This window comes from Sparus aurata, chromosome 4 (genome assembly GCF_900880675.1).
Source record: "Sparus aurata chromosome 4, fSpaAur1.1, whole genome shotgun sequence".
Taxonomy (NCBI): Eukaryota; Metazoa; Chordata; class Actinopteri; order Spariformes; family Sparidae; genus Sparus; species Sparus aurata.
In genome coordinates, this window is record NC_044190.1 from 36,137,419 (window position 1) to 36,159,845 (window position 22,427).

A 22,427-nucleotide genomic window follows, 5' to 3' on the forward strand; every position below is an offset into this window, starting at 1 on the left:
AAAGGGAAATGTAATGTTCTGACCAATCATACACGTGATCAGATCATGATCCAACATGTTTTGTGTTGCGTTCTCAAGTGGGACAGTAATTATCATAAATATAAGCATCTCATTTCTCAGAAGACCGAATGTATTATTGAATGCGAGACATGTTTGTGTTGTGAAATAATTATTTTTGAACTTTCTCACTTCTGCTTCCAGTGTGATTGACCAATTAGGTTTTTGTCCTGGACTGAGAATTATTGCGAGACCTACTATTTAAGATAAGATGTATTCTTTAGCAATTCGATTCCAACATACGTGCTTATTATCAAACCTTTAATTGAAGCCTTACAAAGATTTTTGAGCCGGGTAAAGTAGCTGTCTGTCTGTTGGTTATGTTTTGAGCTGCAGAGTGCTGTCCAGTGTATTTTGGGGTGTAACAGTTCAGCAGTTGAAACGAAGCTCATCCTTCCTCTTTGACATGACGTTAACCTTCTCTTCTGTATCTCTGCCCTTTTCCTCCCTTAGGAAATGACCTAGAGGCCTTACAGATACATTTGTGCTTTTGTCGCTCTAATCTGCATCCGCGGACTACGGCGAGATCTGGAAGCACACTTGTTTCCGCGGTGAGTAATATCTACCTCAGCCAGCAGACGGGAGAAACCAGGAAGCTGCTGGAGACTTCAGACAGGCAGACAGAGCTATCAGCTGGCCAGTCGCTCACTGCCTGCAGAGTCCTGCTTTGTGAAGAGGATTTGAGACGGACTGGATCTGTCTGCCCTTCGCCTCCCACAGCTCCTCTACCAGCCGGTGCACAAGAAGAGCCCATACCACAACCTCTGATTCCAGCATTTACATACTTATTTTTTTTTGTTTTGTTTTGTTACTGTCATTGTTCCTCCGTGCTGTTGACCAGTGTCTCACTTTCTTTGGATCCATTTTTCATTTTTCCTCTCAGTTTTTGAAAGGATTTTCTACTCTCTATAGTGCAGGCTGGTATAGGTTTATATATGTACATACATATGTGTATATACTCTACATACTGTATGAAGAAGGATTTTTCTCCCCACTCTGAAGGAAAGGTAATGCACTTTAAAACTTGGCTGTAGTATCACTTTAGGTAAATTAAAGCGTGTTTTCGACTTTTCCCTTCCCTATTATGATAATTTTGTTTGAGGCTGGAAACGGAGAATCTGGAGGTGTGTCTGTGCTGTTTTTAAACCGGGCCTGACGTATCTGCAGCAGGGCTGCATGTAAGCATTTCACTCAGCCTGACAGTCTTTTTGATCGCCCTCCGACCTCACCCAAGTCTGTGCTGCCTCTCTACACGGCACACTGAGATGAGCCTCTGGCAGGTGGAATCCTTGAGCTGTCTTTTTACGTAACTTGGAACAGTTTCAGGAACGTTTGGTTTGGTGTTTTTGTAAAGAGGACACGGGCACTTGCGGGAGAAAAACAAACGAAAAACAACAGCTTCCGGTGCTGTTGCACCACTTATGTATTGTTGTAGTGCGCAGGAAAGTAAAATGGACTACAAGCGTCGCTTTTTGCTCGGCGGGTCCAAGCAGAAAGTGCAACAGCACCAGCAGTACCAGATGCCTGAGCTGAGCCGGACCCTGAGCGCCTCCTTGGCCTCCTCTTGCTCGGCTTCTTCGCCCATAGGCTCCGGGGTGGGCATGCCTGGCAGCTGCCACCCACCTCCTTCTGGCACCACTACCGCGGTTGCAGACATCCAGCAAGGCATCTCCAAGTACTTGGATGCCCTCAATGTGTTCTGCAGGGCCAGCGCCTTCCTCACAGACCTGTTCAGCAGTGTGTTCAGGAACTCTCACTATTCCAAAGCAGCTATGCAACTGAAGGACGTGCAGGAACACGTCATGGAGGCGGCCAGCAGGCTGACTGCAGCAATAAAGCCTGAGATCGCCAAGATGCTGATGGAGCTGAGTGCCGGGGCTGCCAACTTCAAAGACCAGAACGACTTCAGCCTGCAGGATGTCGAGGTAAGTGCTCACACACCATCTCACTCGAGCCACTTCTTGAACTCATTTAGACGTGAGTATGTCACATTGTGTAGACTCTGTCTCATGTCTGCGACCACATAAAAAAACATATTGACACTTAAGTCCACTGTTGCCTCTCCTGGAAAGAATTAGCTGAGCTCACAACCTGAGGCGCTATAGTTAAGCACCGCATACTTTATCAAATTCATTTACTCATGACTCATCTTCTAGCAGTAGTGCTAAGATGCTTAGCTGCACGCTGTCAGAAGGCTGGCTCGATGAATCAGTGATTCCTGGCTCAAACAGCCAGTGTTGAGCTGGTGTCGGGATCTGAGGCTGAGGTGTGAAAAACAATGAGGATGTGAGAAGAAAAGTCATCTTTTGTCACCCTGAATACCACACCATCTTACCACAGCTCTGAATTTGCTCATATGTAAAATGTGAAAAAAAAATTGTAGCTGAGGTGTTTTTCTTGTGAGTTTAATGGAGGATTTGGAGACTGACGCACTAGATAACCAAAGGGCTAAACTTTGATGTGGGAATCTATTTATCTTGGTCTCAAATACCTTTCGTATGTCTCCTTCTCATTCACACAGTTTTGGTCCATTTGTATTTTGTCTCACCTGATTAATCAAGAGAGTTTTTGCTTTCTCTAAATTACACTGATGGATATATACACACACACACACACACACACACCTGTGTCTGACCATTAATTGTGGTTAATCTGTGGTTGACGCTGTTCACGCAAACAGAGTCTGCATCAGCACTGTGTCACATCTTGTATAAATACATTTGCTCAAGAGAGTAGACATGACAACATGAACACTATTGAAGGAGCAGCCCTTGAGGAAAATAGTTGCTAGCAGTATTAACAGTGAAGTAATCTTATAGTTGTTATGAAAACTCCTGATCACTCTTACGACTAAAGCCAAGCTGTGTCAGACTCACTTTTATCTCGGAAATTCAGACATGGATGAATTTCAGGTTACAGCATCAGATTCAGATTCAAAATGAGAGGTGCTCGGACTTTCAGAAGTAATAATCATTCATTAAAAGTTCTGATATAAAATCTCAATTACAGGATTTTAAAAGGTTTTGCATTAATAGACAGGATCTCATGTGGGTGCCATCTGCATCAAGTAGCTGTATTTTCAGCTGTACACCACACCCAAGCAGCCCCGGCCTAAAACCCCATCCATCCTTATGATTACTGCATCTGCTTATTTATTCCATTAAATACACAGTTGTGGGCCTGTAGACCTCCCTGTGTGGATATATTCCTATACCACAAATTAGGAGAAGATGTCTTTAACTGTTGTCTTGTGGCAGCAAATGGAGACTTGCAGTTAATTAAAGTATGATTAAATTGGGACTTGAGGTCAATAGTTACTGGGATACGAGAAAGAAATTCAAAATTGCAGACCAAAAAAAGACATCAAACAATAAATGTTTGTTGAGGATAAAAGATGATAAGATGATAAAACAAAGTCCACAGATACAAACTCACACACTTTCAACTGTCAGTGTACAAAATAAATACTGCAGGGCATTGACAAACCCCAAACACAATGGAAAATGATTGAATAAATATATTTTGCAATTTACCTACATTGTCAAATTCCTCTTTGCGACACCTGAATGTCTCCGTTCCACCTGTCGATGTATATCTGCCACTTAGTGCGAATTAGAAATACATTTTAAGGATTTGAACAAAGAATAATTTTCCACTTTTCTGACTCTGTAGCAATGTGCTGCAAGTGACTCCGTTAGGTGAAACGCTCCAGTGTTACGCAGAGATATTTGGAGTTATTAGTGTTTCTTTAATCCTTTAGCATGTAGCAGCGAGCGAGTACATGGTTGCGGCCAAGACACTGGAGGGGCAGCAGGACCTCAGTGGATGTGGCTGAGCCCAAAACAGGAAACACTTTTGCACCGCAGTCAGTAAATCTGACTCTCTGTGGTCGTGGATATGCACAGATGAATATTAGAGGAAGCCCAAGTCTGTGAAAGTTTAGACCGCATGGCTTGGCGCTCACACTTGCTGTCTGGCCCTGTGCATAAAGGGTACGTTTGTTAAAGCACAGAAGGAAACACATTAATACTTCATCTTACAATGGCGGTATTTGAGTGTGTTAGTTGTATTAACCTTTGAGAAAACGCTGCACGTACACAATAATATTATGTTGGTAAAGTTACACATGAACCAAAAATAGCGAGGTGAAATGGCACAGAAAGAGAATTATTGTAATCCCACAAGACGTTTGTATTCAGTACTGAATGTTCTTGAACGTTTTAACTGTTGTAGGGCTGTGTTTGCCAAGGTAGAATGTCACAAATTATTATTGATTACTAGTTGTTATGATTAGCTGGACAGAAACCCATAGAAAGATGGTTTTAACAATCAATATATCAATGAAAGCTGGAGAAGATCAAGCGGTAAAAATATCGTCACGTACAGCTATAATTGATTTAATCGCAAAAGGCTTTGAGACTAGTCATCTATGGGATAGTGTGTGTTCACTCAAGTAGAGCATGGCTTTTTGACTAATATCTATACTACTATGTACAAGAGGCTTCCGCGTACATACACTCGAACTTGTTTCGACGTAGTGCGCAATAGTTGCTGCTAATTGAGACGGTCCCTTACAGTGTGATGTATTTGTGACTGTAAAAGGGATTTTCCTTTGTCTGCATGAGTCGAGGAATGCTGTTTGGCAGCTGGATGTATTATGAGGTCTTCAGAACGAACTAAATGCGTTTCTGAGTTTGGGGAGTTGTGGTATGTGAAGCTTTTCCCCTTGTGTTCCTGAGCTCAAGTCTCCCTCTCCTCTTTCTTTCTTTTGCCCCCCTTTTTTTAGTTTTTTTTTTTTTTTTTTTTTCTTACCAAGAGCCCCCAGAAGTTCAGGTCAATGCCGTCTGCAAAACAAACCACTTCTTTTTTCCAAATCGGAGCCCGGCTCCCTGGCTGCCCAGAGTGACTACACTGCCAAATATGCATGAAAATGTCACGGTTTGTTTAGAGGCCGTTTGCCGAGCTTGTAAGTTTAAACCACAGAGTGAGGACCAGAGGCAGACAGAGAAGTCTCCACAACCAGAGAAACCTTCATGGCTGCTCTGGTCAGATGACTGCATAGGTTCTCCAAGGTGACCCGTGCACATTGGAAACACATTTGAAAAACGACCCCTTTGTCTTCAGCTGTTAAAAACACTCGTGGTGTGTTTTTTTAAAAAAAAAAATGTTCATACAGTCACTGGATTGTTAATGCAATCTGGCCATATCATATGAGGGCTTCATCTGGTTTACGTGAAACACGTGATGTATTTGGTTGTAGGAGTTACGCCTTGGTTGGTTTTAATTATGTATTGTCGAAAGAGACAAAATTGGAGTGGGAGGACCATAGAAAAGTACAAACATGAACTAACAGGAGTTAGTCTAAAAAGAGGCTCACCATACATTTTGGCCTCGTCAAGAGAAGAAGAAAAGCCATACTTAAACCAAACTAGGAGATACAATTATTATTTTTTTTTTTTACACCTGCTTAATCAGCTGATGGAATTCAATCCACGCTGACTTTCAAGTTCCACATTAAATCAGTTAGACTGTAAGTGAAGAAATTCAGGGGTAAGGCAATCGTGACCTTCTTGTTTTCCTGAAGTTATTGTATAAAAGCAGAGACCCAGAAAAAGTATTGGAAAAAGAAGCGAGACTGAGCCAGCAAAAGACTCGAGACTTTAACCAACCATGCTAGGATGTTTGGTTTATTTGCAGATCAGGCAGCGGTGCAACATGACAAGACCATCTGGTTATTATAACAGCCTCACCCTCCCTGTCTCTAGAAGAGGTCTAGATCTCTCCACTTTCGTAGTACAGTGCAGGTGTTCTCAGAAAATAGACGTACAAATGTTGATTGGTTCACGATTCGCCTTGTTTGGGCCTTGAGAGGGGCCCAACGTAGAAATCTTGGCTCTGCTACACTCTTATTTCTCATATTTTCCATGACTGTGTGGGATACTGCAGAGCCAATCACATGTGTTATCCATTATCTCGTGCTGTAGCCATGGCCTCATTCTTTTCCCCACTCGGTTATTGTAGATGACTGCTCTAACACTTTGAGTTGCATTTGATCTCATTGTCAGTGCTCATGCTATTGTATGGTCTTCATTAGGGTTTCACTGCGGTTTGATTTTAGTTGGATTGTTTGACCGTGTCATGGATTGTGTCCAAGCTTCATTATCGGGCTATATGTGCCTTCTGTTATCTATTATTTGCCGACTTTGCATACACACTAAGTCGTCGTTGAGTGATTGAGTTCTGATAAGCTGCCCAACGTCAACAGCAGGCGGAGGAATTTCTCATCTGGCGCACACACTGGATCTGGGCCTGTGTTTATGAAGCCTCCCAGAGAAAGCTCAGAGTAGGTGAAGGGATAAGAAGTATATCACCCCTCCACAGGTCTGAGTTTAAAGACACATTTTACAGCTGGTGTTTACTAACGCTTGAAGGACGGCTGTACTGACGGCAGTGTCGGTCGATTGCTCCACCGCTTCAGTATTCACCGAAAATATCTTGACAGGTATTGGACGCATTAAAATTCAATTTGCTTCGGATTACTTTCACAGTGCTCTGACATTTCCTCTAGCATCAGCAGCAGGTCCAACTTTTCTCTGACACAATCTCTCAACTTTTCCTCGTACAGCTATTCATGGTCCCCAGGTGATATATTTCCTACTAACTCTGGTGATCCCTTGACTTTTCCTCTGGCACAAAAAAATGTATTATCTCGAGACATTCATGGTCTTCGGAGGATAATTTGTGGAAAGGGAAAAAGACTTTTTGATGTTCTGTTTTTTAGGATGGGCCTGCTACCATTAGCAATTAGATAATTCACATGTCACCGTTTCTCCACAGTGTCAAAGGCCCAGTCATGACTCAAAACACTCCATAGAGGATGATGGATTTACCATCACTTCCTGTGTTATAGTCGTTATGAAAACAAGTTGAGGTTTCGTGCCACAGTTTGGTTTTGGTCTCCATGAAGTGTGGCTTGGAAGAATGAATGTAGCTGCGTCCTGTTGTTCCCGTCTGCCGTCAGACAGCAGCAGCAGCATATTTCTGTCTTTACAACTCAGCCTCCCCCCCTGAGATATTTTCAGCAGGTAGCTGAAAAAGAAAACCCTGTGACCATGGTGGAGCCTGTGGTGTCCTGTTTCTCTTATTTTGCAAGCCGGACAACAAACACCCTCCAAGTTTGGACTTTTCTCTCACCAAACAAACACACACACACACACACACACGGACATTCAACTTTTTTTCATGATTACATTCGAAATTACCCCTAATCCTACTCAATATAATTACTATAACTAGTTTAGATTAGATAAATACATGTTTTGATAAACACTGAATAAGCTGTGACTGAGACAACAATGAGAAAATCTGTTGATCACTATAAAACCACAAATCTATACCTTGGAAAGGACAGTAGAAGTTTCCCCTTTCCCCCTGGGATGCTACGGTTTTCTCTACCGAGAAACAGAGTTTCTACTCCGATGACCAATTTTGTTTCACTTCATTTTGTTTATTTCTACAGTCTTAAAGTTTATATTGACAAACGTTCCCTCTCTCCCTCTTTCACACAGACATGCTTCAATCCAGTATGTTCTCCGTCTGTCTTTGGCTTGCAAATACAAATACACACTGTACTCATTCTCAGATATTTGATATCTGCATGCAGTTGATCATAAATGCAAACCTATGCACACGTTGAGTCAAATGGAATTTGCAAATTTTCTATTTTATTTTGAAAGATCTACACTCATTTGTGCTTCTTGACACAACCTTGACTGTCAGATTTTTAGGGCAGCTTTACTATTATGGTGCGTTTTGTGGCAAACCGTCCCAAAACAAGTCGCACAAATGTTTTCGAAAGATGAGATGACACAACAAGATCTCGTTTATCCAACGGACGAAAATATAATCGAGTATCATGTGGGAGGATGAGAACGCTCCAGGTGTTGTCATTCTCATTCTTTTAGTTTTTTCGCACTGGATCACTTTTATTATTGTTTTTAAAAGGAGCCCATCTGAAAACAATCTGCTGATATAATTCATGTGATATGCCGGCAACAAAAAAACGTGATATACTTGAGTGCAACAATTAATGATTATTCTATGAAAATGTACTCTGTAATTACTTCTTTTTAGTATCATAGGCTACTGCAGCTCATTCCAAGGGAAATACCAGGACTTGTGATGAGTAATATTTATCTAAGTGAATGAAGAAGTTTATGTTTCTTACCAATTATACACCACAACAGTTGCACTTTATCTGTCAAGCCTGGTGTCCTCTGTCCTCAAGGTCCGGAAAATGAAACAACAACAGAAGCTCACTTTGTTAGCAAAATACCACAAGAAGTTAGTTGTTCTTTGGTTGTTTAACCAGTCACTGAGGCATGTGGACATACATGTTTGTTTCATAGCCTGCGGGCGTCCATATTGTTTGGTGTGTCGAACGTCATGACACACGTACTCTAGCATTCTAAGAATCGGGTATGTTGTAACAGTCATCTCTGTCGTCTCTTTCCAGGTGCTGGGTCGGTGCTTCCTCACGGTAATGCAGGTCCATTTCCAGTTTCTATCACAGGCTTTGCAGAAGGTCCAGCCTGTGGCCCAGTCCTGCCTGGCAGAGGCTCTTGCCCAGGCCCAGGAGCGCTGCGCCAACGCCCGCTCCCAAAGCTCCGACCTCGGGCCTCTCACAGAGCTGGAGGAAGCCTCGCGCTCATGGAAAGGTGCAGCCCAGGTATGCAGCCACAGGGCGCCCCCAGGAACACTTCCTGGTCTGGGCCTCGGAAATATGGGGTTTTGTCTGTGTGAGGTGAAAAGCTGTCTTGTTCCACATTCCTTAGAAATACCGCCGGTTACAATTTCCAGCCTCAATTTCCTATTTCCTCTTTTTTGGGCTGCAGTTTGTCTGTGAACCCGCAGTGATTTGTTCTGTACCCCTCTAAACCTCAGCCCATGTAAAGGAGGCAGTTTTGTAAGAGGACCTGACTAATCCCCAAACTAATCAGCCCCACTGGCCCATTTTGAGCTCTGTTGTATAAAGTGAGCCAGAGAGAAGAATAGTAGGTTGATTGATCTGTTAAGCCCTGGCATGCAGACCATTGGGCCTGGAGGGGACAGGCCTCGATGGACCCTGTTAGAATGAGGCTGGGGGAGCGTTTAGGCAGAGGGTGGCGGCCAGGACTCTCTTTCAGAATCTCCACACATGCTATATATCATCTCAAACGTTGTATTTCCCTGTTCTTAACATCTGTTTTTCTTTTTGGTAGTATTTGAGAACGGATTGCCAGTAAAACCTCCTGCTATCCTTTAAAAAAAAAACACCCTTTTATCTATGTTTTGTCGTTTAAGAACATTTGGAAATCTCTTTTTTGAAATGTTGATCTTCTAATTTTGCAGTACAGTCCACTTACTCTCGGGTATTCCTTGCATTCCTCTGTGAGACTGTGCTGTAGTAGTTAGATGCTCCCGCTTACACTCTGACCCAGTACTCTGCTGTGCCCTCAGGCTATGGCGAGGCTGAGGGAGAGAGGACAGGATGGCTGCCTGGCAGGCATCCAGGTTCAGCAGCTCTTCTGCTCCAACAACACCACCATCCCTGAACACCAGCTGAAGGACCTCAACATAAAGATTGACAGTGCTTTACAGGTACAGTAACCACCCCAAAGACCGGTGTAGGGAAGACTAGTACTGTTACTGCTGTGGCTTGTAGATTTAGATTAATCCTGAAATTTCAAGCAATTTGATTTCATAATCAGGGTGGAACTTTATGGTGTCATTTATGAAACTGCATTACCAGGGAAGTGGTAGGAATAAAACCTTTTGTTCCTTGTGATGTGAGTAATCTTGGACTGATAGCTGGTCATGTTTTCTCTCTACTTCCAGGCCTACAAAGCAGCGCTGGAGAGCCTGGGCCACAGTGAGTACGCACTGAAGGCTGGCTTTCATCTTAACCCCAAAGCTGTGGAGGCAGCCTTACAGGTGCGTTTACTCTCAAAGAGTCGGTAAAAATCTTAAAAGATTAATGGGATGAGTAAGGAAAGTCTAGTAATCTACAATATAACAGGACAATACAACTGTAGATTTTTGATTCTTTAAATCAGGCAGATTCTCCCTAAAGGCTGTTGGTTTTTCCTTTCCTTTCCTTAATGTATATGTTGTATATCAATGTTTCTTTTTCTGTTTTGCACTGTTGACGTGTGTGTGTGCGTTTGTGTGTGCAGTGCTGCTGCAGCGAGGCGGAGGCCCAGCAGGCGGGCAGGATGCAGACCACCTCCCAGCCCATCCAGTGCGAGCTGCCCACCATCCCTGTACAGATCGGCTCACATTTCCTCAAAGGAGTGTCCTTCAACGAGTCAGCGGCTGAAAACCTCAAACTGAAAACGGTATGGACCCTGAATCAGCCGGTCAGCTGTTTGACTGTTGGTTACTAAAAAAAGGGTTAAAGTCACAACCTTTTTTGGGTTGAAAGATCGCTTTTGTTGTGAGTTATAACCTCCGTAGTCAACCAGACTAGTGATAGCTGTAGTTGCTGTTTATGGCATCTGTATTGTAACATCAGCAGACAGTGATGGCAGACTGCTTGTGTTTTGTCTCCTCAGCACACAATGCTGCAGCTCATTAAGGAAGCGCTGGGCCAGAACGGAGTGACCCCGAGGGACGACTCTCCCGTCACCGAGGTCCTCAACCAAGTCTGCCCATCCAGTTGGAGAGGAGCCTGCAAGACAGCTGTCCAGCTGCTGTTTGCTCAGGCTGGTCTGGTGAGTAGAAATGCTGCAGACCAGGGCGGTCACTATAAAACTGTATCTCTCAAAGAAATGAGGATGGATTTTTATGATTTTAACAGTTTTCATTTACCTTATCGCTTATGTCAGAACAAGATTAAAGTGAGAATAACAGCGGGTAGCATTTGATGCTATTAAGCACAATTCTTTTGTATTTGTTAAAAGAAAAAGCAAAAAAATAATGCTTTTCATATATATATATATATTGTTTTTTTTTAGTTTGAGCAAGATTTAGATAAAGAAACAGTAAACAGTGGTGAAAGTTCTCTGTTGGACCCTCATTCAGTATTTTGCTCTTGTTAACACATCCATCACCACAGTGTAGTTGATACTACACAGCAGTGGAGAGGAGGCGGCACGCTAACGAGAACAGGCCTGTTGTTCTTCACTGACACGTCTGCTTAAGTTACCGAGTGCTCTCCTTTTGTGCGTCCGTGGGTTTGGCACCTTGCATCCCATTGTTTGTCAGATTTGTAATGGAGATGAGGAGATCTGTCGGCTCGCTTTGAGGCGGCCGAGAGGTGTAAACAAACACCAGAGAGACACAAAAGAGAAGAAACATTCCTGCAGCATGTGGGTGAAGGATGGGCTCGCCTGGGTGGATCTGCAAACACGACTCCCCCCCCCACACACACACACACTCACTCCCTCCTCCGTATGAAAAGGAGAGTCACGGGGAGGGAGGGTCAGCGGCAGGACTCTCCTCTGAGTAACACCAGAGTGTTTATGCTCCGATGTTTATTTCCTCTGTGTGGTCTGCACTGTTTTTGTATGTCAAGCTGAAGCAGTGTTCCCATCCAGCCCTGCCAGCGCCGTGCTAACTGTAAAACAATCCCTGGATGATGGATGAGCGCTTTGCATTAACTCCTTATCTGAACCCGTGGCCACTCAACTCTAAATAGATCACGCATAGATCACACGGCAGCATACATAGACACACACACACACACACACACACTCACACTTCGTATCGTCTCCACACTTGCATATTCGTAAACTCATCATACACTCACTGTCATGCACTATTCCTACCTCCCGACACACACACACAGTCTTTCACCTCCCTGTTTCCTTTTAAGCTCACTGGTAGATTCACCATTTGTCCGTCTGTTCTGCTGTCGTTCCTGGAAACATTTCTCACCAGCGACTCCCATTTCCCTTGAAGAAGTCGATCATTTCTAATTTTGCTGTTGCTCCTCCACCTCCCCGACCCCAGTGACCTTGTGTCGTATGTGTTTTCGCCACCATGGCTGACGGACTGTGCGTGTGCTTGGCTCTCTCACATGGGTAGCCAGGGGTTTCCGAGGATACACCTGCTTTTTTCTTTTTTTTTTCAAAAACAACAATAGGGTAACTTCCTGCAATCCAGGAAACAGACTCCTCCCGCCTTCCCTCCCTCTTTGTGACCCAGCTGCGTGGATGTCGAGGAGCCAAGGCCACTTTCAAAGAACTGGCAAATAAATTTGACTAGCTGCAGCAGCAGGCAGGAAGGCTGGCCTGTTTGTTGTCACTGGCTGACTGAATGCGTTTGGTTTCCTCACCTTGAACTGCCTCTCTGGGAAATGAATGCCGAACACCAATGAAAAGCTTTTGGCCCTGGCACTAGGGCTGAATCTGACTGTGTTTTGTTTCAAGTCCATGTCAGTTGTGTTGAGTTGCATGACACAGGGAGAAATCGTTTTAGTTTGCTGTGTGTGTGTGTGTGTGTGTAAACTACTCAGACAGTCTGCTGTAATCCTTTGTGGGTTCCTTGCACAAGCAGAATTGACAATGAGGAAATAAAGGGCTCTACATTAAACCTACTCTGTCAGGAGATGCTTATCTAGGTGTGTTTCTGTGTCCCAACAGGTGGTTGTTGATACAGCCCAGATTGAGAACAAGGAGGCCTACGCTCCACAGATCACTCTTGAGGGATCCAAGGTGGTGGTGCAGGTTCCCTCCACATGGTAAGCACATCAAGAGACTTTGTTTTAGAGGAAGTAGTCATTCAACTGTGAAACTTTCCTGCTCAGTCTTGTTGTTTTTCCCCGACAATTAAAAAAAAAAGTAATGTAACATGTGAACACTAATCTCATTATTTCATAGGTAAAGTTGCATGAACCAATATTTGATCACGTGGTTTTGTGCACACAACAGAATGTACGTGTAGCAGGATGAACAGACAAGTCACATGTGTAAATATTATGTACACAGTCAGAAATGGGAGATAAGACAGAACTGCTTAGACCCATTGCATTTGTATACTTCAGTAGCATGTTACTATTCTAAGGTACTGCCATTATTTTATGCCCTGTGCTGGGTTTCACAGTCAGTATTCAGAGAAGTTGTAGCAAAAGTGTTAACATCTTGAATTTTGACACAAGAAAATAGAAGCGTCATTGTGGTTTGGAGCAGCCCAAGGTTGAGGAAAGGGAAGCAGTTCTCTTCACAAACTGTATTATAGTTGTCAGTTGTGGTAAGATGGTGCGACTTTGAATCAGAATCAAGGTAAGGACGTGCGTTTTTGTATTTCCACCTCTGCGCAGCTGAGATGTGGCTGCGATGAATACACTAAAGCCTGACAGGTTGTGTTTGGCTCTTCTTTTCTTGTTTATGAATAGCAGTTGTCACGTATTCTTCTTACGGGAAATGCACCTGGGCTTTTGTGTGCAAAACATTCAGATTTGGTGTTCATGTCCTGTCCTGCCATGTCATGTGTGTGTCTGTATGTGTGTGTCTGTATGTGTGTGTGTGTATGTGTGTGTGTGTGTACACTTCAGGTGTCTGAAGGAGGACCCAGCCACTATGTCCCTGCTCCAGCGGAGCTTGGACCCAGAGAAGACACTTGGTCTTGTAGACGTGCTGTACACAGCAGTGTTTGACATCAACAGGTGGAAGGAGAGAAAGTGAGTGAATGTTAAATAATAACAGCTGTATCTTAGTATACAGGAAACATTATTTGTTTTTTTAATCTTGGCTCATTTGATTGATTTGATCCAAGTCAAATGCATTCAGATTACTTTTAATATTAGTGATTAAAAACCTGTCTCTCTCCTCCCTTCAAAAGAGAGCAAGCCCTGCCCACGATTCAGATCCAGCTGCAGCGGGAGATCCCAGAGTACTGCGCTCAGGCAGACCTGGCTCCAGGCACCACCTCCAAGACCTCCAGTGGATTGCCCAAAACTATATCCAAGCTGACTTCCAAGTTTACCAAGAAAGTGTCATCCAGCTCTAATAGCGGGGGCAGTTACTCCATCCCTAGCACGCCATCTCGCAGCATGCTAACATCCAGTAGCTCTGAGGACAAAGCCAAGAGCCTGGGTCACAGTGACGGGAGGCTGCACAGCATCCTGCAGATGGGCAGCCTGTCCTGCACCCCCGACTCTACCCAGCAAAGCCAGCTGGCCAACGGCTCCGTGTGCGAGGACCAGGGGATGAACCTGCCGACTGACCAAGAGATGCAGGATGTCATCGACTTTCTCTCAGGATTCAACATGGGAAAATCCCAGCAGGCTTCGCCCCTGGTCAAAAGGAGGAACTCTGTGGCATCTGCAAACCCTGCCGAGCTGAAGCCTCCGAGTGGACCTCCGCCAACGTCTCAATCGATCTCTCACAACGCCCTGCAGCCCCCAGCTCAGACCTTGTCCCAGCCCCAGCCCCAGCCCCAGGCTGTGCAGAAGCAGCAGCCTCAGCCACAACCTCAACCACCTCCTCCGCAGCAACAACAACCCCAGCAGCAGCAGCAGCCCCCTCCTCCACCTCAACAGCCCTCTCCACAGGCCCTGCAGTACTACCAGCACCTCCTGCAGCCTATCAGTCAGCAGCAGCCACCTCCTCCTCAGCTTCCTCCTCAGCAGACCCCACCACAGGTCCTGCCACAGCAGAGAGTGGCAAGCAAGTGGCTCGGCACCTCTGGGCAACAGCCCCCACCGCAAGGCCCCCCAGCAGGACTGTCTCCCCTGGGTCCAATCGGGCAGTGGGGCTCTCCCGGTCTGCCGGATCTGAGCTCAGATCTGTACAGTCTGGGCCTGGTCAGCACCTACATGGACAGTGTCGTGTCCGAGATGCTGGGCCAGAAGCCGCAGGGGCCCCGCAACAATACTTGGCCAAACAGGGACCAGAGTGAAGGAGTGTTCGGAGTCCTGGGAGACACGCTGCCCTTTGACCCAGCAGGTGAGATCCAGATCCACATCCAAAAATATGAAGTAATCCACAAATTCACACCCAATTTATGTAGATGATGTCCCAGACTTTGGGATTCAAATAAATAATAATAAATAATAAAGTAGGTAGTTACATCAGATATCGGCACTCTTCTCTGTCAAGTAAAGCTGTAAATGTTCCAAGCAGCATTATTCAGAAATTGTAGGAACATGTGTCAGGATTTCGGTTCTTAATCAAAAATGTATCTAAATGAGCCTTCCATTTTTATCTCCACCCCCGCTTTCTTGCACCGTCAAAAGAAACAAACCCCCCCCATCAATTCAAAGGCGACACAGCTAGCTTACCAGTAGCCTGCCGCTTAAGTTCCAGACACTTATCCCGTGCAAACAAAGCCAATCAATTGATTGGAAATGGAAAGAATTCAGAGATCCTTTATTGACTTGCTTGGGAAGAGGGTTTACTCTTGACTCTTGATTTGAGAAACAGACATTTTTAAAAAACTGAATTTCCATCGTTTCTTGTTTGTTGTTGATCCACTGAAGGGTATTTTTTGCTCAACTCTCTGGAATCTTTATCTTTGGTGAATACTGTTTGAACTTGCCTAACCCTTTCCACAGAAAGCCACAAGGACAAAGGTAAGCTCATGTTGTAAAATAGCCCTATCATTTTAAAGAATTTGAAAACTTAAACGACAGTTGTCGAGACATAAAACCGATGATCTGTTGATTTTTAGGAAATCAGATCTTTAAGAAATAAAAATAAAATCATGAATCGTAAATGGAATGGAATCGTGAGTGTGTTGCGAGAGGTCACAGCTAGGTTTTAGCCGTGGGCTGTTGGTAACTGTTGGTCACAAAGAGACGTCCAAATAGGAGCGTTGGTCTCGACCTGCCGTCCTCCTCGGTCAGACTGTTATGTCAGCAGTGTGAGGGTGGGGGTCAGGCCTGGAGCTTTGCTGACACAATCACTTCATTATGGAAAAAAAAAAGCAGCTTAGCAATATTTTTACGACTTACAATGCAATGATTAGTTAGTTGTTCACTCTACCAGGAGACTAATGTTCATAACAGGGTGCGGACGTCCTGACTAACCCTCTAAGTGTCCAGTTGAAACCATTAAGATGTTTGTAGTGGGTGTCCAGCTGACATAAAAAAAGTTACTCATCTAAATGAACATCTTTAGTGTCTCATAAAAGTTTATTTGTTTGTAGTCATCAGTGCATAGCAACATAAAGAGGTCACTGTACAAAGACAACATCATCAAATCAAAACAAAGCAGTGTAATGATTCAGGATAAATGATGCATCTACTTATTTAAGTCTTTAGCCTAAAGCGCTCCGTAGTGCTGTCAAGAGAGCAAATTACAAAGAATTATTAAAGACACGCTTGCCAGTCGATGTATAATTAACTTTTCATATGCAATCTTGAACCCATTTGAGCAGATTTCAGACATCTTTGGAGCTGATCCGAGTATCATAATCAATGTAGGTCAGATAGTATGAGCAGCTGTTTTTCCCCCCACATGTAGCTGCGACTGTACGTTGGCGATTTACGCTGCATTTAGCCTGTGTCAGTTGCTATTTTTACAGTGCAGCAGACTCTTTTGATCGCAGTCGAGGCCTATTGTGCAGAGTTGACTTACAGCCATTGTGATTTTTCTGCTATGGTCGACAGTCTGGCTTAAACGGATTGAGCTCCAGGGAGCGAAAGAGAAAAGCTGAGGGTGTCAGAAACTCACAGTCGTGTTTATCCTCCCTTTTCCACACACAGTTGGCTCCGATCCGGAGTTTGCACGTTATGTCGCAGGCGTCAGTCAGGCCATGCAGCAGAAACGGCAGGTGCAGCACATCCGTCGCCCCAGCAACCCGCGAAGCAACTGGCCAATGCCTGACGAGCAGCACCGGACCTGGTCCCACCCAGAGTACTACAGTGAGGGGTAGGTATCTGCTCTTCATCACTGGTCCACTGCTTTGAAGAAAACGGCCTGCTCCTCATCTTTTGTACGAGAAAACAACATAAACACAAATAGAAATTAAATAAAACGAAAGGTTGAATTAATACCAAACTCATGACTAATGCATAGTGTCATGTAGGCATGTGCAAAAGATCTTTTTCTATACTTTTTCTATTCCTGGAATCACCTTTTTAAATGCGGAAAAGAGAAATCAATACTGCGAATACTTTGGGCAGCGGTATAGTGCTGAACTGATATTTAAAGCTCATAGTACACAACAGTGCTGAGCAATGTTTTAAATGCGGCAGATCATCATCAATATGTGAGAAATTTACCACGTTCATCACGACTGTTGTCATTTTAATTCAGCCCGTGAGTGTGAAACAGCACCATCCTGCTGAGGGACTAATCTGAGAGAGACAGATGTTAGCGAGCAGCCGTTACACAGATGTGGCATCTCACTCGTAAATGCTCAGTTTGTGGAAAGGATTTCACATTTTAATCCCATTAATACAGCGACAGAGATCCTCTAGACCCTGTTATACCGTGGCTTATAGTCATCCAGTGCCAATAAAACAGTTGCGTGTCACCAAAGTGTCTAAAAAGTCCCTTTGCTCACATCAACGAAACGTTATCCCACTTTTATTAGATGCCTCGATGTCTTTTAAACCCTAAAGTCCCTAAAACACAAAAAGAAGAAGTCGATGTTTACTGTGTCATACTTGCAAATTGTCTCAAGATCAAGATGTATACACGTCGTCAAGATACATTTCACCCTGCGATACGTTCTGTTGAGTGTACTAGTAACAGTGCTTACACCTCCACTGGTTGTGTCCGCAGGGAGGCTGTAAACAGCAGCTGGTCAGCCAATCAGGGGGACTCGGCCAGCTCCAGCGACGAGACGTCTTCGGCCAATGGCGACAGCCTGTTCTCCATGTTTTCTGGGCCGGACCTTGTAGCTGCGGTTAAACAAAGGAGGTTAGTCCCAAACTCATCCACTGGCTCGGATTTGTCTTGTCGTACATTATGAGTGCTGATGAGGCCGAATGTTAATCTGTTTTTTTTTGTTGTTGTTTTTTTTTTTGTAGAAAACACAGCTGTGGGGAGCCAGAGGTGTGCACCCTGCCCTCACCACCACTCCATCACCTCGGGGATGATAACCAGGTAAAATATGAGCCCCTCATTACCCAGAATGCTGTGCAAGAAGCTTCTCTATGTAGATAAAGGTTTTTATTCATTGTGCTAAATCTCAAGGTATGAAATCTTTGGTTACACTTTGTTTGTAGCGTGATATCAAACAAGTGTCTTTGCTGAGGAACAAAAAAAAAATTGGGTGTGAACTCAAATTTTTCATGTGGGATTTTGAAATATACTGGTGTCAGTGCATTTCACTCAATATACAAACTTGCACAACAATATCAGTGTTTGACAAAATATGATGTAACAAACTGTTACATGTGCAGTGTTAGATGTTTGGCCTGCTTTTAAGAGACTCATAACACCTTGTCCTGACTTTTTTGATTGGTTATTGACCTTTGCCGTCCGCTGTGTTCCACAGGACAGCAAAACTAAAACCTGGCCTCCCAAAGCACCATGGCAACACTCCACCCACACCCACACCAACACCATGCCCAATCCCAGCTCTTCCTTGTACCAGATGAACATCCCTCCTTCCTCCCAGTGGAGCGACTCCATGCAGATGCTGCAGTCTCCCGTGTGGTCCACTGCCAGCGACTGCTCCCCTTCCACCGGCATCTCCTCTGGTTTCCCCTTCACCCAGCAGCAGCAACAGCAGCAGCAGCAGCAACAGCAGCAGCAACAACAACAACAGCAACAACACAAACCCATGACCAAGGGCTTTAAATCCTTCCCCCTCAAACACGAGCACAGGCCCTCCTACCTTCACCAGTACTGATCGAACAAGTCGAGGGTGAAGTGCCACCGAGGGCCGGTAGCTCTGTGAGATGAGCCACTGAGTGGGCCGAGCTGCAGCCATTACAGTCCACACCCACTGAATTAGAGGATTTCAAAGCCCCAGAGGCAAAATTTAAGTACACACACTGGCTCAACATTTTTGTATCTATATTTTTCCATGTCAGACATCCCCATTTGAAAAAGAGACGTATTTTGAAGTTTTTTCGAACTGCCATGTTTTAACTACGGAAGGTGCATGTGTCATGCCGGCAGCAGTTAGCCTAGTGGTCGTTTCTCTGCCTGTTGAGCTGACGTCTCCTCAGACAAGAGCTGGAGACGCGTGCGGCCGTCACCCACTTGCTTCTGCAGCTGAACGTGTGTGTGTGTGTGTGTTTAAAGGAGGGGATTATACAAGCGGGCGGGGGCTTGAAATGCTCTCATTTCGCCCATAATAAATATACTGTGTCTACATAGCTGTAACTGCCAAATCTCACGCAAGATGACTCAGAGTACAGCTACCATCTACTGTTTCATAGCTTGTAAAATACTGAAGTTGAAATATAAATATTTAGTTCTTTTTATTAAGAGGCTTTGAGCAGGCTCAGCATAAATATAGTAAGTCACTGCAGAGGTGTAATTTGAGAGAAATACACTACTTTTTCAACAACTGACCAGAGTTATGAATTATAGCAGTAACAATGTGCCATGTTGGTATTGATAGCACTTGCAGATTATTATTTCCAACCAAAGCGTTGTTCAGAAGATGAATGGTGCTGAGGAGATAAGAGGCGGTCTGAGATTATTGATAAACGGTGAAGTAACCCACCCTATTGGACGAGAAGCGTTAGGGAACACCTTCACACCCAGAGGCGCGTTCATTTCCTCCTCTCTAATTGGCTCGTTGTTTGCTCAAGATTGACACTAACTCCCATTAAAAACCTAACTTTCCTTCTGTTTAATAATACAATATTTTTCTTGTACAATTATTGACAGTATTAATCTTATTTTTGTATTTTCTTACATGTTATACCATTACTGTATGTTAGTATTCTTGTAGGCATATTACATAAAAACATTATTTTCCACCTCCCAATATGTGAAAAAGCACATTTTTTTCCTACAGAGTTGAACTACAACCATCTATCTATAAAGGTTACCAAATATGCCATGCTAAACACTAAAACATTGTGTGATGAGGGTGTTTTCCAGCCCTTGTTTCTGCGGTTTCTATGGCAATGGGCTGCATTTAAAAGCCCAGAATGTTATCTTTTTGTGATGTTTGCGGATGCCAATGTTGCCTGTATTTATGAAATGACACCATGTTTTCAGAAAACTAACATACTTAACATGTTTACAGAGAATTGTTTGCTGTATATACATATAAATATATATCTTTTTATAGTTAATGTGCTTTGCACAATCAAGATATAGGGTTTGTTGCTTTTTGTCTGTGTTCTCTCCCTAACTGTTGCAGCCTTTTTTAAAGACATCATTACAGACCTTGGACTGTAACTGTTAGCTTCTCAGCTGTGTCAAATGGTTTACTAGTGGCTTCTACAAAAGAAAAAAAAAATAATAATAAAAAACATGTTGCCCTGATAAAAGATATGAAGGGGGACTGCTTGGCTTATGTTGCTTACTGTTCTCTTGAGCTGGCAACTGAATCTTTCCAAGTGTACCAGCAATGCAAAAAATGAATAAAAATGACTAGCAATTCGACCGTGGTGTCTGAATTCTTGTACTGGAAAGCTGCTCACTTTCCTCACTGGATGTAACAAAGTTTTGTCTTCAGCTTCTGCAGCCAATTTGATCCTTTGTATTATTATAGGACAAGTTCTCATGTCGATGGAAAGTCGAGTGAGTCCATAGTCCATAATTTCTGGAGCTTCATAGCATTGCAGCATTCTCCTGTACAACTAAAAAAATATAAAAAATGTGGATAGTCTAAATACTCTAAAAAAAACAGAGACTTGGACAAACGATAGCGCTATTTCATGTTTTTTTTTCAGTTGTCTCTTTGTCTTTTGTGGTCTCAGAAAGTGACACCATGGACAGCTTTAAAAAACATAAATTATTATTTTAATGTACAAAACAGATTAACACTTTTTCTTGATATTGATCTTCTCCACATAATAGAATCATTCAATATAACTGAACTGACACATCAGTCATCCTGGAATAAGTAACAATACTGCAAACAATCACGGCCTTTTATAAATACATCTTCCTCCAACGGACAGAAGCTGCCATCATCTCTTCCCTCCATGCCCGTTCACAGCTGGCGCGGAGGCTGAGGTCACACAAGATGTAGACTGGAAACATAAAACGACAACAGAGTATTATGAACAAGCAACTAGTCAACAGAACAATAAGTATCTGTATTCACACCGTAGTTGTCATTCATGAATTTTGTGGTTTGTCTTTACATTTGAAGAAGGGGGCGTGTTGTCTGGGCTGGAATCAGCTATGGTTGCCAGATAGACGAGGTTGCGGTGCAGGATCTGTTGGTACCTGATGGAAAAACACACAAAAAAGACAGCAGCTGAAAATAACCTTTAGAGGAAGAAACCCAGAACACAACTCACCACAGTTAGCAGACATATCCTACACATTACTGCACTACACACATTCATACTCATTACACATTCTTATTAAAGTTTATTATCAGATTAGTGAGGGTTGTTCTGACTTACTGTACACACTCCACTGCTCGTCCCTTCTGCATGTATTCAGTGATGCATCTGACTAACTGGTCGTTTTCATCCAGAAGCTGGGAGAAAAGCAAAAACATGAACCATCCCGGCATCCTTACATACTTTAACAAGCTTTAATATATATATGCTTATATATATTAGCATGCTTTAACCATCATAAAGAACATTTAAGCTAATGTACGTGACGTGGAAAACAATTGTATGTAAATTATGGTGTGCAGCATAAATTAGCGAAGTGGCTAGCTAGTGGCTAAATGCTAACGCTGGCGCCGCTGGTTAATGTGATGAGATGAGCTAACAGCTAGCGTTAGTTAGCTTCGTTAAATACACTGCACTCGTGTATTTACCCTCTGAATTGTCTCTTGGTTAATTTTCGCCGTCCCTCGTAGTTTCTTTGGCACAAAAACAATCGACATTTTTTTTTTATGTAGCTACAGCTCTTTGCTACAAGACGCGTTCTTCTTCTAGTGTTTTCTTCCCTCGTCTTCTTCGTCGGTTGAATTGTCCGTCGGTTTCTGTTGCTCTTGTCGCACTACCGCCACCTTCTGGAGAGCTGCGGAACAGTCATTCAGATGTTATTTAACCCGCCGTGCACCAATCTTTACTCTGTTTAATGAATCCTAGTGTTTCAAGCATGAAGTGACCCCTGATGGTTCAGCAAAAACTGCACTCTTAACAATCAATTTCAACATTTAAATTTATTTCCATCTCTAGAGGAGGACTTTTGCATTTTGCACACTGTCCTTTTGTGCCACCCTCAGGCCAAAATGTCAAATAAAGGACTTGCTGTGACCTGTGAGGAGTTTTCATCCATCTTGATTTTTTTTTAGAAATCCTACAAACAAATGTATCAAACAAAACCTTTATACTT

The 22,427-nt window shown here is 43.5% G+C and overlaps 2 protein-coding genes across 2 annotated transcripts in view; one reads left to right on the plus strand and one right to left on the minus strand.

The window, feature by feature from the left end:
* garre1 (granule associated Rac and RHOG effector 1) overlaps positions 1 to 20,561 on the plus strand; it is a 32,548-nt gene extending 11,987 nt beyond the window's left edge. Inside the window, exons 2-14 of the mRNA XM_030414218.1 lie at positions 511 to 1,982; positions 8,573 to 8,785; positions 9,556 to 9,696; positions 9,934 to 10,029; positions 10,272 to 10,433; positions 10,650 to 10,808; positions 12,681 to 12,778; positions 13,592 to 13,717; positions 13,879 to 14,984; positions 16,745 to 16,910; positions 17,769 to 17,906; positions 18,017 to 18,092; positions 18,487 to 20,561. Of these exons, the coding sequence (XP_030270078.1) occupies positions 1,479 to 1,982; positions 8,573 to 8,785; positions 9,556 to 9,696; positions 9,934 to 10,029; positions 10,272 to 10,433; positions 10,650 to 10,808; positions 12,681 to 12,778; positions 13,592 to 13,717; positions 13,879 to 14,984; positions 16,745 to 16,910; positions 17,769 to 17,906; positions 18,017 to 18,092; positions 18,487 to 18,843 (3,342 nt within the window). The 5' untranslated portion in view covers positions 511 to 1,478 and the 3' untranslated portion in view covers positions 18,844 to 20,561. The remainder of the gene's footprint in view (positions 1 to 510; positions 1,983 to 8,572; positions 8,786 to 9,555; positions 9,697 to 9,933; positions 10,030 to 10,271; positions 10,434 to 10,649; positions 10,809 to 12,680; positions 12,779 to 13,591; positions 13,718 to 13,878; positions 14,985 to 16,744; positions 16,911 to 17,768; positions 17,907 to 18,016; positions 18,093 to 18,486) is intronic.
* Positions 20,562 to 20,844: 283 nt separating this feature from the next.
* On the minus strand, positions 20,845 to 22,064 carry ss18l2 (ss18, like 2). The gene is made up of 4 exons (XM_030413722.1): positions 21,904 to 22,064; positions 21,536 to 21,612; positions 21,269 to 21,353; positions 20,845 to 21,154 (listed from the first exon to the last, which is right to left on the minus strand). Exons 1-4 carry the CDS (start codon positions 21,970 to 21,972, stop codon positions 21,092 to 21,094), a joined length of 294 nt encoding a protein of 97 aa, XP_030269582.1. The 5' UTR covers positions 21,973 to 22,064; the 3' UTR covers positions 20,845 to 21,091.
* Positions 22,065 to 22,427: the final 363 nt, after the last annotated feature.